At 41.0% G+C, this 15,517-nt stretch overlaps 1 protein-coding gene across 1 annotated transcript; it reads right to left on the bottom strand.

The window, feature by feature from the left end:
- Positions 1-1,009: 1,009 nt before the first annotated feature.
- Positions 1,010-11,411, bottom strand: LOC109478838. The gene is made up of 11 exons (XM_019780655.1): positions 11,183-11,411; positions 10,858-10,960; positions 7,681-7,789; positions 7,052-7,153; positions 6,540-6,604; positions 5,975-6,040; positions 4,874-5,112; positions 4,141-4,321; positions 3,406-3,548; positions 2,354-2,522; positions 1,010-1,401 (listed from the first exon to the last, which is right to left on the bottom strand). Exons 1-11 carry the CDS (start codon positions 11,215-11,217, stop codon positions 1,330-1,332), a joined length of 1,284 nt encoding a protein of 427 aa, XP_019636214.1. The 5' UTR covers positions 11,218-11,411; the 3' UTR covers positions 1,010-1,329.
- Positions 11,412-15,517: the final 4,106 nt, after the last annotated feature.

Here is a 15,517-nt window from a genome sequence, read left to right on the forward strand (position 1 = left end):
AGTTTATAACATAGAATTTGAAACAGGAAAATATCCTCTATTGTGTACACAAAAGGTAGACTGTGACTATTTGAATATGTCATCTTTGCTTGACTATTTCTGAGTTATTAGTTTCTCAGACATTTTAAGTCTTAACTATAGCAAGTGAACATCATTAAATCATATTCATAGGGCTAGGAGGAAAATTTAGAATTTGACTGATAGTAATATTAACGACATAAAACTAAGTGCACCATTGGGCATCAATCTGGTCATCAGAGTCTGTTTTTACGAGGTTTTTCCAGGTAATAATATTTTCTAACAATCCGAGAAACAACCAAACTAAATTGGTGTGTCCTAATCATCCTCCTTCGCAGGGCTAAAATCCTCCGGTTCCCTTCCGGTTTTAGCCCTGCTATTTACCGCTGACAGTTTGACTTCTGGTGACGTCACTTATAAATAATTCATGAGCTTGCCTTATTTGGCACAAACCAATCAGATGTCGGGGGGCTTGCCCTAACTCTGTCTCGGCTTTGGCCAGGGCTTTGGCCGCTGCTGGGAAGCCCATATAGCACAGGCTCTTCCCTCCTCCTGTCCGCACACTCAGAAAAACGTCTCTGCCATCAAGCAGCGCCCGTAGCATCGACTGCTGATGCTCACGAAGCCGCTCGACTCCAAATAAATCTTGCACGGCTCGCACGAAACTTCTAGTATCTGTAATAGCCGCCATCTTGGCCTGTCCCAACATGTAACCTGATTGGCTAATAGGTTCCCAGCGACCTTTGCGGTTTTTGCGCAAAGCTCGGTGCGCAAATTCTCTGATTGGCTGACAGCAGTTTGGCGGTGACGTCACCAGAAGTCAAACTGTCAGCGGTAAATAGCAGGGCTAAAACCGGAAGGGAACCGGAGGATTTTAGCCCTGCGAAGGAGGATGGTCCTAATAGGCCTAGGAAAAAAAATGTTGTGTTTCCTGTATCAGACCTGAAAAAAATTAGGGACGGTGGGTAGGGATTATTTTTTTAATCTTTTTTTTACTTTGGTGATCTCTAGTGATCCAGTTACACAATACACTTTTACAAAGTGAAAGTTGCACTTTTATTTTCAATGTCAATGTTGGAAAACTGATTTTACAACGTTTCATCACTCAGGTGTCAGATCATGGAGCTAGAAAAGGTCGGTCAGCTCGAAAAATTTTCGTTCCTTGCAGGGATCCACAAGAAAAGGGTAGGGTCGGCAATTTTTTCTAGGGTCGGTCGGGAAACACAACATTTTTTTCCTAGGCCTTACTAGTAGGCATTTTATATGTACACGAGGAAGATGGCAGTGAGAGATTTCTTGCCTTCCTGTCCGTCACCACTGAGAACAGACGCTGGTGAGATGGTCCATCCACTGGTCCAGGCTGGTGAGCTGGCCAGTCAAAGGCTGGGGAGACAGAGGGACACTTGTCAATCAAACGTGTACTGTCAATCACATTACACTGTGGCTGGGGCAAGACCAGGGTTATGTTCTAAATGAGAAAATCGTTATCTTTTTTCCATCAGTTTTTGGGAAAAGACTTGATTTGAGCCTGAAAAATAGCAGAAAGCCACATGCTATATGTATATATATATATATATAGCATGTGGCTTTCTGCAGATTTTACAATTACAGAATATACCCCTGGCCAAAACATACCCCCAGGTACATTCTGACCAGGGGTACATTCCTGCCTGTTACACCTACATGTATACTATACACACATAAGCTCTTTATTTATTTCTCTTTATTTCGATACCCTTTACTTTAGCAAAAGGCTAGTCTTCCTGGGTTCATTCGAGAAAAGACATTACATGTAACAAATAACATAGTGAAAACACAAGCATATAAGTTATATTATAACAGAGAAAGAGATTTATACAAATGAAGGTACATTATCTAAAAACTAATCACGGAAGTCTTACTGTTTAAACAGTTGGCAGATAGCTGATAGATCAGTCGGTCAGTGTTCTGATATGTAGTGGTAAATTTTGTTCCAAAGGTATATTGCCCTGTACTGAAACGTTCTCTTTTTATGTTTACCGAAGGAAAACATATTGTTTTTGCTCAGTTTCTTCTTCTTCTTCTCCAAACAGTGACCTCTGACCTGACCAATGACATGATTTGTTGACGTCTGTCACCATGGTGACTGGTGTTGGGTTACATAATGTTGCAATTTCATGGTCTGCTTTGCTCCTGTCACCATATACTAGTAGTACATGTATGTGAATGTATTTGAGTAAGAATTAACAGAGCAGACCATGTCCAAAGGTAAACATTATGCATTTGCTTTGCAAATGTGTTACTTCTCTAGTTGCTGTTTGTTTTTGGTTGATTCTGTAAGCTGAGATTTCCTGACCTGTAGATCGTGCAGAGTTTTCCCCTCGGGTAAGCCTGTACAGTCCACCAGCCGGACCCCCTCAGTACAGGGGTAGTCTCTCCCGATGTCCAAGGTACACGTGACTCTTCCCCCCTCACCCAGCATCACCCGCACTTGGTTCTTAGTCGCCTGGTAGTCCATGGCATACCTAAAAAAGTACAGGGTTTTAATGAACTTTCAGACAGTAGTACATTGTACATTCTTCAACTGAATTTGGTAGGGACATATCAGTGCAGTAACCAGTAATGTGTGTTTAAACGTTCTTCGAATGCCTACAGGTACAAAAATAATGTACACCTGCACAAAAATCAATGAACTTTGCTACAGGGGGTACAAGTACAAAGCTAGAAATGTAAGTTAGACATTATAAAAATCTAGTAAGTGTCCTCAGAAGACAGACCTAAAAAACAATGAGAAACCTACGGACTGTCAAGAAATTCGAGAGCTTTAAAGGCTGCTTGCAGAGAAGACGACACAGTAAAACGATGAAGAAAGACTGATTGTAGCCAGAGGCTGTTTCAAATACAGTAACTCTGATCGAGCTGTCTGTGGTGGTATGATTTGCAGCAAGATTTTCAGAAGTATCCTTAAGGCGGCACCAATTTAATTTGTTGTTTCTCTGAATTTTAAGAAAAATATATGAAGCCACAGGGTGAAAAAAAGAAAAAAGATGAAGGTCAAGGCACCCTATGATAGCAAGAAATGTTACGATATGAGCCATGAAGTCAACATACCAGGCTGGTATATAGTACTTGTAATTAAAACAATAGATTTTGAACTTTTAATGAAATGAAGTTGCAGTATTACATTAAAAACTTTAACAACTAGGAAGAAAAGGACTTTCTTTAACCATTAGGGCCAAAATATATCTTTCACTGAGCATTTTGCAGTTGATTTAGAACCTAAAATCTTTTTTTTGTTGCAAATCAGAAAAAAAGAACAGGGCAAATCCAAGAAACAACAAATTAAATTGGTGTGGCCTACCCTTGTAATGCTTAAAAACACAGTGGAAATGTAGAAATCACCAGTACCTGTGGCGTAAGCCCTCTATCTCCTGCAGGAGAGGCATCTGGGTGAAGAAACGTTCCCGCACGCGGTTCACAAGGAACAGGGCGTCGTTGGTTTCCGTGGCAACATCGATCAGATCTTCAATCTCCAGACTGGGAGGGTCAACCTGGGTCGGGAGGGAACATCTTTGATGAGTCTCAGACTGTTTTTTTAAATTACAATTTTGACCAGTCTTTTCTGTTTGGAAACTTTAAACATACAATACAACTGTAATTCACTTTATGTTCACGGAAGAAAAAATTTCAGTCTGAGAAAAGTGTTCATGGAACTATGTGTTCATGGAGCTATGTGTTCACCGAACTATGTGTTCACAAAATCATGTGTTCACGGGGTGGCAGATGCAGAAAAAAGAAAGTCTCCGATTTATCTCTAAAAGTCTAATTATAGTTTTGTGGTGACCATGAAAACTGCAGACGTAAAAGTAGAGTGAAAAAAAAAACAAGAATTACAGTAGTTACTGTCTGTAGTAATCTATAAAATCTCTGATAGATTACTAGAAGAAGTGCACAAATATTTCTTTCTGTGAAATTTATAGCACACTGAAATTTTCAATTGACTAAAGCCTAAGGAAATATGGAAGTGCTCCAAAAGGACAGGCTGGAAGGACATGCCATTCAATGCCTGGGCAACTGAGCTCTACTTTCCAAGACTTCTCATAATCTTTGAATGCACAGAAGATCATCAAGATTTGGTCTTACCACGGCTCCTTCTAAAGTGAAGCCCCCTGTCAACTGTTCCCTGAAGTGCAGGGTGAGAAGTGGAACCACGTTGCAGGTAGAGTCTGGTGGAGGCAGGAGTTTCACAGTCAGACTCTTCCCCACCACAGAATGTTCCTCCACACCACTCAACTGGCTCAGTACTCTGTAAGCTTGTTTGCACCTGGAAATTTTGGTGTTAATATAAACTGTTATAATACTGTTACTAGTGTTAGTCACTTTATCTTCATGATAACAAAATGTCACGGTCTGAGGAAAATGGACATGTTCACGGAATTTAATCGCCACTGTGGCAGGAGATGGGGAGAGGGAAGACAGACAAATAATTTGATAACGGTAATGATAAGTTCATGGTACAAATGAGACCGTGAAAACTGTCAACATAAAAGTACCGTGAAAGAATAAAGACCAGAAAGGTACATGTAGCATAGCATATGCATAACATTAATATTTGCAAAGGCATATGATCTGCTCTGTTAATTCTTACTCAAACACATACATATATGGTCAAACAGGAGTCTAAATCCCTCCTGCTATAAAATTGCAACATGACGTAACCCAAAACTAGTTACCACGGTGACAGCCTGTCTGGTTCAGGTCATTGACCTTAATTTTGTTAGAAGAAGAACAGGAAGAAGAAACAGAACAAAACCACTGTTTTCCTTCTGCGAAGGTACACATAAAAATTAAAAACCAGAACATGTCCAGTATTTACCATGCAGTGTGTTCCCTGACCCTCTCTGTGCCCTGCTCTCTCCTGTTCACTAACTCCTCCAGGGTTTTCTCTGCTGTCTCCTTCTGGGAGAGAAAGCTGTCCCTCTCCTGGACAGCCTGTGTCAGCTCCTGCTGTAACCCCACCAGGACAGCGCCACAGGACAGCAGCGCTGCCTCAGCCTTCCTCACCCCATCACTCTGCTGTTCCAGTACTGCCGCCATGTCAAAGGTTTGGTCGATCTGGGAATAGTTTCAACAGGTTGGTAAGTCACTCAACAAAAAAAAAGATAAATTTGGAACTGGTGAGAAGCCTGCTCCGGGCTAAGTCAGGGTTCTAGCTAGTGCTAAAAGCCACGCTTAGCCTATTTATTTGTTGCGACCACCTAGCTACATGTAAATATAGGACCATAATTTCAAACTAGTGTAACAGTCCTTGGAGGAACGACTTTGACGCAGGCCACTCACAGAGATGAGGAGACCTACTCAAGTAAGTAAGTACAAGTAACAGTCCTTTCATATTGGTAGTATTCTCTTAAAGTCAAATTATGGAGTTGCTTAATTTTTCTTCTGCAATATTGAAAATGTCTCTGAAAAATGTAGATTGCAGATGGGTATTTCCAACAGTGAGCACTAAAAATAAAATCCTGACTAGCTATGGAACCCTGTAACTAAAGTCTCCAGAGAGTCCAGACTAGTGATGCATACCGGTTCACTGGACTTGGATCCGGACTTGTAAGAATGTTTAGGTTCAAGTCCAAAAAAACCTAAAAGTCAAGAACCGAGTCCGGACTTATTACCATAAAAGAGTCCATTTCACATACCCCTTTTCTTTCCAAACCACCTAAAACCTTCCGTAGATTGTAAAATCTTTGCTGCAAAACGAAGAAAACACTGCCATCAGGCATCGTCAAGTACCGACCTTCATGTTATGTGGCCAAAGTTTCACCCAGACAACATTGCAAGGTTGCCAACATGCAATTTGTATATGCCATGGGTTTAGGTCCGGACTTACAAGTCCGGAACTGAACCTAAACCTCTGGACTTGAATCCGGACCTGAACCTAAAATTGGGTTTAGGTATGCATCACTAGTCCAGACATTACCTGAGGAAGGTTCAAGAGTTGTCCCACAGCCTGGTGCTTCTGTAGAAGGTCTTGGAGCTTGGTTTGCTGAAGAAACAGACAGACAATCCCAGTGTAAAGGCTCCAATATACGTTCTTCTATGGTTATTTTAGCACCTGTTTCAACATGTACATCCATGAATAGTTTCATCAGGTTGGTAAATCAATGAGTAAAGAAACTCTTTTTTCCACAACCAAGTGTTTTATTCACAGCCGACGTTTTGGTGACTGTCTGTCACCTTCCTCAGGGCAATTCTGACTGGTTCACATTGCACTGCAGCACAGGTGTCGCTGCTATAGATGCATTCCCAAACGTACAATATTTACGATACGTTGACTGTGAATAAAACTTGGTTGTGGAAAAAACAGCCTCTTTACTCAAGACAGGCACTATAAGTATAATCTAAATAGTATATATTCTTTTATAGCTTTTACATGTACATTTTCTAAAACAGAGAGAAATGATTGCAAGTATTTTTGATCAAGTAAACATCGATCTGAACCTAAACGCACACGTTTTGATTGGGTAGAAGTATGTTTTGCTCACCGTCTTCTCTACCTTGGTGATTCTCTCCTGTAATTTGGCCACCTTCTCTACATGTTCATCGTATTCTGAAATATTAACATATATACAAAACTCATTATCTATATCCAATAGATGTACATGTAGATAGTGTGTAAGTGTGTGTGCATGTTTGAATCTGGAGTACATGTGTGTCTAATGTGTTTGGGAGAAATTAATTTAGAGCTCAGATATACTAGAGTACATGGCACATTAAAGTCTTAATGTTTTATCATTATAATCTTTCATTATAATATTATTATAATCTCAATATGTCATCTTTATAATATGTTAAGAATCTTAACTGAAATTAAAAGTTGGACTCTCTTATTAAATATATCTAGAAAAGAATTTTAAAATCTGAATGTACTGTATTCTACACCTTACTGATAATCAGAATACAAAAACTATGTTGTACTAGTACTGACTAGAGTAGCATTAATATTCTAACTTGCAAGTACATTATTGTACTTGTAAGTTGTAGTACTAAGGATTACTTGTGTTGGCCTGTTGAGCTAGGTCTGACAACTGTTTCTCCTGCTGTGCTGCTTCTTTCTTCAGTCCTGATGCCTTCTTCTTAGCTTCCTTCACGTCTACATCTGTATGTAAGACATGGGGCACAAACATGGCTCAGACAACTTCAACCTTGTAAAAGTCAAAATCTAAAAGTAATGCTAAGTTAGACTTAAAAGGAGCAATATTTTCCTGTCTAAGTTAGGCATTTATTACTTTATATACTAAATATTTGTCATTGTGGTATCAGCATTTTTCAATTTGAAATATGGTACAGGAAAAAGTTAAGGTAGTCCTTTTTGATGTCATAGGAGCAGTGGGTTGTTGTTACACTGTGTCTAGGGCAGTCAGTATTAGAAGGCGGAGGCGAGCCCATCCCTTTTTACTTCCTAGCCTTTTACCCCAACTGAAGACAAGGTAACCATTTTACACCAGGGTAGAGTGGGGCAAGTCTTTTAAAAAGAGTGTGTTTCCCAAGGACATGATGTACTAGTATTGCCATGAATGCAAATTAGGTCAAACCTGTGACATCTTAATATTGCAGCTCCTTGCCTTGGCCACTTGGGGATTCAGTTCAAAAACCATAAGCAATTGAAAGCACTCCTGGACTCACCCACAGCCCCGTACTCAGGCCAGCTGTCCCTGCCCTTCTCCAGGTACTCCATGATCTTCACTCTGGTCTGGAGCTCCAGCCATGTCATCTTCAGGTCTGAACACTGGCCCTGGACAACACACGGGACAACTAGTCACACAACCTTACAGGGTTAGACGCGTAACACTGGCCCTGGACAACACACGGGACAACTAGTCGCACAACCTTACAGGGTTAGACGCGTAACACTGGCCCTGGACAACACACGGGACAACTAGTCGCACAACCTTACAGGGTTAGACATGTAACACTGGCCCTGGAGTCCTGGACAACACACGGGACAACTAGTCGCACAACCTTACAGGGTTAGACATGTAACACTGGCCCTGGAGTCCTGGACAACACACGAGACTATTACTTAAGTATTACTACTCAGTATTACTCACACAAACACAACCTTACACTAGTTACAGGGTTACACATGTACATGTATCACCCAGACCCTGTAGGCTGTACAACACACAAGCTCACTGGGTTATAATCATGGTCATGATTTAAAGTTGAAATAAAATACTCTATCAATGCCTGAAGAGTATATATTTTTCAAAATACAGGGCTCCAAATTAACTTTTTGACCTAGGAGCACTGTGCTCCTAACCATAAAAAGTTAGGAGCACAGGCTAAAATCTAGGCGCACCAACAAAAAATATTGTATTGCAAAGGTGTTAATATATTAAAAACTAAGCTAGATCATATTTCCATTAAAAAAAAATTCTATCAGCATCCTTAATTTTGAAAAAATTGGGCATAGGTTCCCCGGATGACCCCTAACCGGGGGCCAACGGTGCTTCCACAAGTTCAACAAGTGAAAAATACATGATACAAAATGTACAAAACTACCTGGAACTTGGAGCAATTATTCCCAAAGGTGTACCTGACATTGATATATTAAAACCTAAACCAAATCCTATTTCCCAAACAAATCACATATTGACACAGCTGAACAAATAACAAGAAGCCATAGGCGACAATTCTCCGTGAAGTATTATATATTGCAACAAAAAGAAGTAGCCATTGGCGACAATTCTCTGTGAAGTGTGATAAATCGAACAAAGAAAAATTGTTTAAACGCGCGTCGGCTCAGTCATCTTAAGACGCAACAACCAATCAGAGATGCGAGATGCCTACACGTGACGCGGGAAGGGCGCGCGATGCCCGAAATATTTTTGCGTCAATATTCAGCGCCGTGATTCAAGAGATTAATACCCGGAAACAATTTTTTTCTTGTTTTAACGCATTAACATGCATTTACGCTAATCTAGTATGATTCAGGGTTACTTTTTTTTAACCTGCCATGGCCAGATTATCTAAATATGTGTGTATTGTGTGTACAATCTATAGAAAGAGAAATGTACATCAGGTCCGATCATCCGATTTTCACGTTTCGGTTTTTTGGACTCGGTTCATGAACGTATTTTGGTTTGGCTCCTGGAATGTGCAAAAAAATGACTCCCGGGACTGTCTACAGGGAACACTCGCACATTCGCGGTGTATCAGGACAGCGCGACTGGTCGTCATTAGCGCAGTAACAGTTGCATAAACGGACGAAACCATTTCAAAGAAATGGGGATGTTTCGAAAATAAGCATTTACTCCAATATCAAAACAGCTACGGTAAAAATAAAAAGACGTGCATCATCCCGGACATAATGCAACACCACATGCGAAATTACACAGAAATGCGACGTACGGAAGAATGCGTTTTGGCTGCGAACATCTTCCAAAAAACTTGGCATCTCTTAACCATGGGCAAAAACATCTGGAACCACTTATAAAAACCACCCCGTATCTGCATGAACTTTTTTTGAACCCCACTGCTATTCCAAACAACGCGTTTTTCTGGACCATTCCAATTCGCCTCGTAATTGTAGGGGTGCGTCTGCGATATTACATTGACCGCGAAAGCAGCAACGGCAAAAATACACATTCGTGCATCAACACGGGCATGCCCGCAGACGGCGTATAAAATTGCGTGCCGATTACACAAAGAGAACCCAGTGTTTTGACTGCGAACATGAAAAATCAGCCGATTACAACACTCCGTCCGGAGGTCCTGACCTCCTTCACGGAGTAAAAATGTGATCATGTCTATAAACTCCACTCAAAAAATCTCATCTGATTCTCCCAATGTATTAGGGACTTCACAATCACAGCATCCAACCGCACTAACACAAGAAACCAAGAAATTCGGAAAATTTCTCAGTAATGTTTGAAAATTAACCTTATAAAAATATAAGTGAATTTTTATTTCAGTTGTAGCCGAGAAAAAATTTTTTTCATGCGTTTAAAGTTTCGTTTTAGCACCTTGTAATATATACATAGTACATGTACTAGTATCTTGTACATTTGGATGCTATCTTGACCTTTGACCACTGTTATTGTGAAACACCGTCGGCCATTTTGTCAGTCTCGCCGTAAATTTTCGAGCCGTTTTTCGAGCAAATTTCAACGGTTTTAAACATTTTACGGCCTCAAAAACTCATATAACGAGGAAAGCAAGTTGTAGTTGTTATTTTCATGCGTAACATTTCTTCTGGGGATGGATTATTTTTCCGCCGAGCTGCCGAAAACTAGCGTCATGCCGCGACCATGTGGTCGGGCGCGGCCGGCCGGCCGGAGTATCGGTGAGCTTTCACGATGTGAACAAAGACATTCGGAGTTGTTCACATGAAAATTTTGCTGTGAAACGCCAGTGGGGTGTCAGATTTTCTACCAATGACAACGTTTTCTTTGCGGCGTCATGGCGAGATCGACAATTCATCGTCAATTCACAAGATTGTGCCGACAAATGGAATGAATAGGCTAAAATTTTTATTGGCGCACCGTGCGACCGTGATTTCAAATGTAGTCGCACCGTCAAAATTTTGGGCGCATATGCGACCAAATCAGTCGCAGTCACGAGCCCTGTAAATATACTAGATAATAGATGTATGTACATAATCATTTGAAGCAAAAGTTGAATTTATATCATCTGGGCATGCAAGTAGGTTTCAATCATATAGACATAAGTAATAAATGTTTGATCAGCAAAAACTATCATGGAGTAAAAAATTTATTATGGAAGATTAAGTATGACACTACATATTTTTCTGTGACCCTTTCACATCGCATCACAATAAAGTCTGCAAGTTTTACTCACCTTGGTGTGGTTCAGGACAGACCTGGCGTTGTAGTCAGACTCCTGGAGCAGTTCCTTAGCCTCAACTAACTTCAGGTTCTGTTGTGTCACTTCCTCGAGTACCCTACACGTACAGAAATTATGTAGGTACAGATGTGGGGTGTACGGTGTCATGATTACTCACAAAAACAACTCCAGAAAGAATGGTAAAAAAACGACTTTCTACTTACAGTATCTGACAACCAGCCACACAGGTATGACAAGACATATTGCTGACGCTACGTGCAGAGAACATGCTATGGTTTAAAGTCAAGCTTGAGAGAAAAATGGTCTTGAAAAAATTCACCTTCTGGAATCCACCAAAACGTTTGCCGCCGCCATCTTGTCGTTCGTTTGAATCAACCCGCTCTTCTCGTCCTCAGGGCTGCAACCTTGGACCAATCAAAATGCGTAAACGGGCGCTCTCGTTCCCAATCAGGAAGCCGTCTGGTAGATACCAAACTGGATGGAGGGGTGGACAGCTTAATTTCGTTGAATGTAATGACGGTCTATTGGGGACTCCTAGCAATATTGGAGCAAACTGCAGGTAAATAAAAAAATGCAGTGAAACGCGCTTTGTTCATGTTATGGCTGTAATAACGATTTGTAAGCGATGTAGCATGTTGTGATAACATTAAATTCCTCTACCATGATACAGACTTAGACAGAGAAGAAAAATTAAAACCTGTTTCAATTCATTCTTCCTTTTATTCGCCAGAAAACAGTTACTCAAGCAACTGGATATGATTTTGGAAACGGTCAGACTTTTATTGTCTGTTGTGCGTTCGTTCATTCGTTTATCGCTGGAATATCAAAATAAAGTCCAATTGGTAGTTTTGAACAGGATTGATATACATTGTATGTATATATCGAGTCACCTTGGTGAGTCAAAATAAAAAGTGGAAGGGTTGACAACGATGATTGCGCGCAAATATTTCGGGCCATGTGAATAGTCAATACTCATTGAAGTTTGAGTATTGAGGTTGACAATAAGGGGCTAAGAAAAACGACATGTTTAATCTGTGATTTCATACGATAATTAGTGTATACCTACGTGTATACCTGCCTGTTTGCAAGCTGAAACTTTTGATGCTGAATATCTGTGAATGAAAAAAAGGGAATTTTGGTCTATTGCTGCCACCTACCAATTTGAGAAGGAACTGCACGTGAGAATATTGACATGTAGGAGGTTTGCGATGATCATTGATAGGGCTGCAGATTCCCACGTATGTTAAACCATTTGGCGTCGCGTGTGGAATTCTTAAGATTGAGCGCCTTCATCTTATACAGCATGAGAAGATAACTCGACGTTTGTTTGTTTGTTTGTTTCTTTGTTTCTTTGTTGGCTGCATAAACAGTATCAAATTGGCCAGACAGCATCCATTTGCCTGACAATTTCCATTTGGGTTCACCTAAAAAGGTAAGGACAAACGTGCAAATAAGAAAGCCCGATACCCCCCCCCCCAAAAAAACACGCCAAATATAAGCCCAAGCCTAAACCTTTGCATATAACGTTAGTATGCTTTACTATCCATACAGTGCCACAAAACCCTAAACTGGGTTACTGGGCCAAACTCCAAGGTACCTATTAGCCTGAAATCGTCCATTAAATATGAAAATAATTACAATTTCGCTTGGCAATTTTACAGAGGGAAAATGTACTCTAAATCGTTGCACACTGTTAGGAATATTTCATCGTCATTTGGGAAAATATCATCACTGGGCGCATCACGTTGTTAATTATTATAGTTGTGCTTCCCAAGATAGCTAATTAAGGTCAACGACGCGTACTTTATTTTTGTGTTCACAGCAAAATCCGACTTTGAGGGTCAACTGTCTGGGGCGGCCGGAATAACGAGAGTTATTCTCAACAACAAGATACTGGTTATCCTGGGAACGAGTTCAGAACAATTGTGATATTACAGATGTTTAAAGCGATATTATGTAAGATTTTTGAGCCAAAACTGTAAATATATAGATAATTGAAATTTTCTCATCTAGAATGTCACTTTTAATTACTGTTAACATTTTAGTGTCGCCATTTCCCTTTTCCGGCGACTCAGAGCAGCGCGAGAATAAGTTGCGCAAGACCCGCTGTAATTTTAGGAGGCTACTAAAAAGAATATAAACAAACAGCGGCCTTCGTTCGGGTATCTTCGGCAGCTTCCCGTGAACATATTTTTGCGGCGCAACGACGTTGATCTTGTACTCCCCAAATGTCATTATGAACCCAGGTAGGCTTACAGGACAAGAAAATGTGTAAATCACAATATCGCTTTAATTTTTAGCCCCGAAGGGACTGGTTAGTGTTGGAAACGTATACACTGATTATATGCCCGTATACAAGCCTTATTTTACCACACAACACAACGCAACACAACACAACACAATATAACACAACACAACACAGCACAGCACAACACAGCACAACACAGCACAACATAGCACAACACAGCACAACACAGCACAGCACAGCACAACACAATATATTAAACACAACACAGCACAACACAGCACAGCACAACACAACACAACATAGCCCACACAGCACAGCACAGCACAGCACAGCACAGCACAACATAACACAGCACAACACAACAGGACAGCACAACACAACACAATACAGCACAGCACAGCACAACACAACACAACATAGCACAGCGCAACATAGCACAGCACAGCGCTAGCACAGCACAACACAACACAACACAACACAACACAACACAACACAACAACACAAAACATATCTGTCTCATACATGTACGTAGGCAGGCGGCTGGAAAGAGTAGAAATCGTCCAAATAGAGAGATAACATGTCAGAGGAGTTTGGTCGGCGGGAGAGAACAGTTTGCCGCCTCCCGAAGCCTGGTAGAGGCTAACACGTGTGTTCGAGGCTTCATGGAACTCTCTCTTGTTCTACGCGATCACAGAAACGATAAAATTTCGATCATTTGCGCAGAAAAGGCTTATAGTCACGTCAGATACGGTTAGGGATCGGGGGAGGCGAATAATCCCTGTTCCTATATATTGATTTTCAACCCATAATACCGGGAAACAGGAAATAGCCCATCTAGATCCACTGGTCTTGATATGGACCCGTAGGCATCAGGGTAAGGCCACAGCAAGTAATTTTTATGGATGACATCAGCGCGCACATTGATTTTCGCCTGATTTTGGAAAAAGAAAAGAAATTTTGTTGCCCTTTGACAGTGGTCAGCATGCCGAAAGTGGGCAAAATGGCATGCCTTGCCATGCTGCAACGTGGATGGCAGATAAACATGAAGAGAGGAGACAAGACAAGGCTTTGATTTACTATTATTGTTTTGACTTTTACTTTGATGCAGTGAAGTATTTCATTCCTTTTATGTGTTCCCATTGAACCAAAACCATTTGTACAATGATTGAAAACTTTTCTTTTTCAAAGTTGTTTCAGTGACAAATGGATGTTGTGATAGTTGGCAGTTGAGTTAGCACAATATAGGCATCATTTCTTGTTTAACGGGGTTTATGATGTCAAAATATGAAAATGTAGGAATCTTGGTTTTTGTGCCCGTCTTGTTTTTTTCGCCCTCTCGCATTAGATTTGGAGTCTGTGGAGGATGTCATCCATAAAATTGACTTCCTGTGGCCTAATGTTATGACCAAATGATAGGGTACTGACGATAAGTACATACATACTGATGAATGCATAGGGTGCATGTTGGTGCTGAATGTGAGTAGAATCATAATCGTGTCCTTCCGAGCTTGTAATATACAGAGTCGATGTGGTTCTTATTTATGACATGACAGAGAAGGAAAAAGCTATGAGGGAAGTACAACATTTATGTACTTCTTCAAATGTTCATTTACATTAATACAATACGCTTTTAGCTTATAATTATAGCTTATACGATACCACTCGTATACATACACACGCGCGCGCACTCACTCACTCACTCACTCACTCACTCACTCACTCACTCACTCACTCACTCACTCACTCACTCACTCACTCACTCTCACTAACTATACTGTGCCAGTACGAACTTTGTCTTCATCGCCACTTGACTGTACCCCTACACCCCTCTGGGTTTGCACCGATAGCTGCCCCTATGACTTTGCCCGTACTAGTACCTGTCACCCCCCCCCCCTATCGGTTTGTTCCGATAGCCCCACCTGGTCCCCAGTATGAGCTATGTCTCGGTCGCCAGTGGTCCGTATCCAAGCTAAATTTAGCCCCTGGTTGACGGAAGAAAAATAAACATGCCGAGTCCACTCCACACGGAGATATATCAAACCTCGCCGGGTCACTGAACTTTGTTTCAAAACACGAGGGCGGCTCAAACACAGAGTTAAAACAGAGTCAGATTCTTTACTGACCGTCAACAAAAAAGTACAGGGACTTTTGTATGATTTTCTACAACTAAAGATTAAGTAACAAAACTAAATACATGTGTGGATAATGTCACCCTACGTACAGACTATATGTATGCGGTAAACTACGTACGGAATATACGTATGCGGCAACAATGAATGAAGGGAGGAAGGGAGGAAGGGAGGAAGGAAGGAAGGGAGGAAGGGAGGAAGGAAGGAAGGAAGAGAGGAAGGGAGGAAGAGGGGGAAGGAAGGACGGGAGGAAGGGAGGAAGGAAGGAAGGGAGGAA

Source organism: Branchiostoma belcheri, unplaced genomic scaffold (genome assembly GCF_001625305.1).
Source record: "Branchiostoma belcheri isolate BF01 breed outbred unplaced genomic scaffold, Haploidv18h27 scaffold45, whole genome shotgun sequence".
NCBI lineage: Eukaryota > Metazoa > Chordata > Leptocardii > Amphioxiformes > Branchiostomatidae > Branchiostoma > Branchiostoma belcheri.

Bases quoted from the DNA above. Each gene is read 5' to 3' on its own strand.
- LOC109478838 (XM_019780655.1), bottom strand. From the start codon at position 11,217: ATGGCGGCGGCAAACGTTTTGGTGGATTCCAGAAG. The intron at 7,790-10,857 runs GTGAGTAAAACT...TGTGTTGTCCAG, and splicing joins CTGTCCTGAACCACACCAAG to GGCCAGTGTTCAGACCTGAA. The intron at 7,154-7,680 runs GTGAGTCCAGGA...TCTTACATACAG, and splicing joins GCCTGAGTACGGGGCTGTGG to ATGTAGACGTGAAGGAAGCT.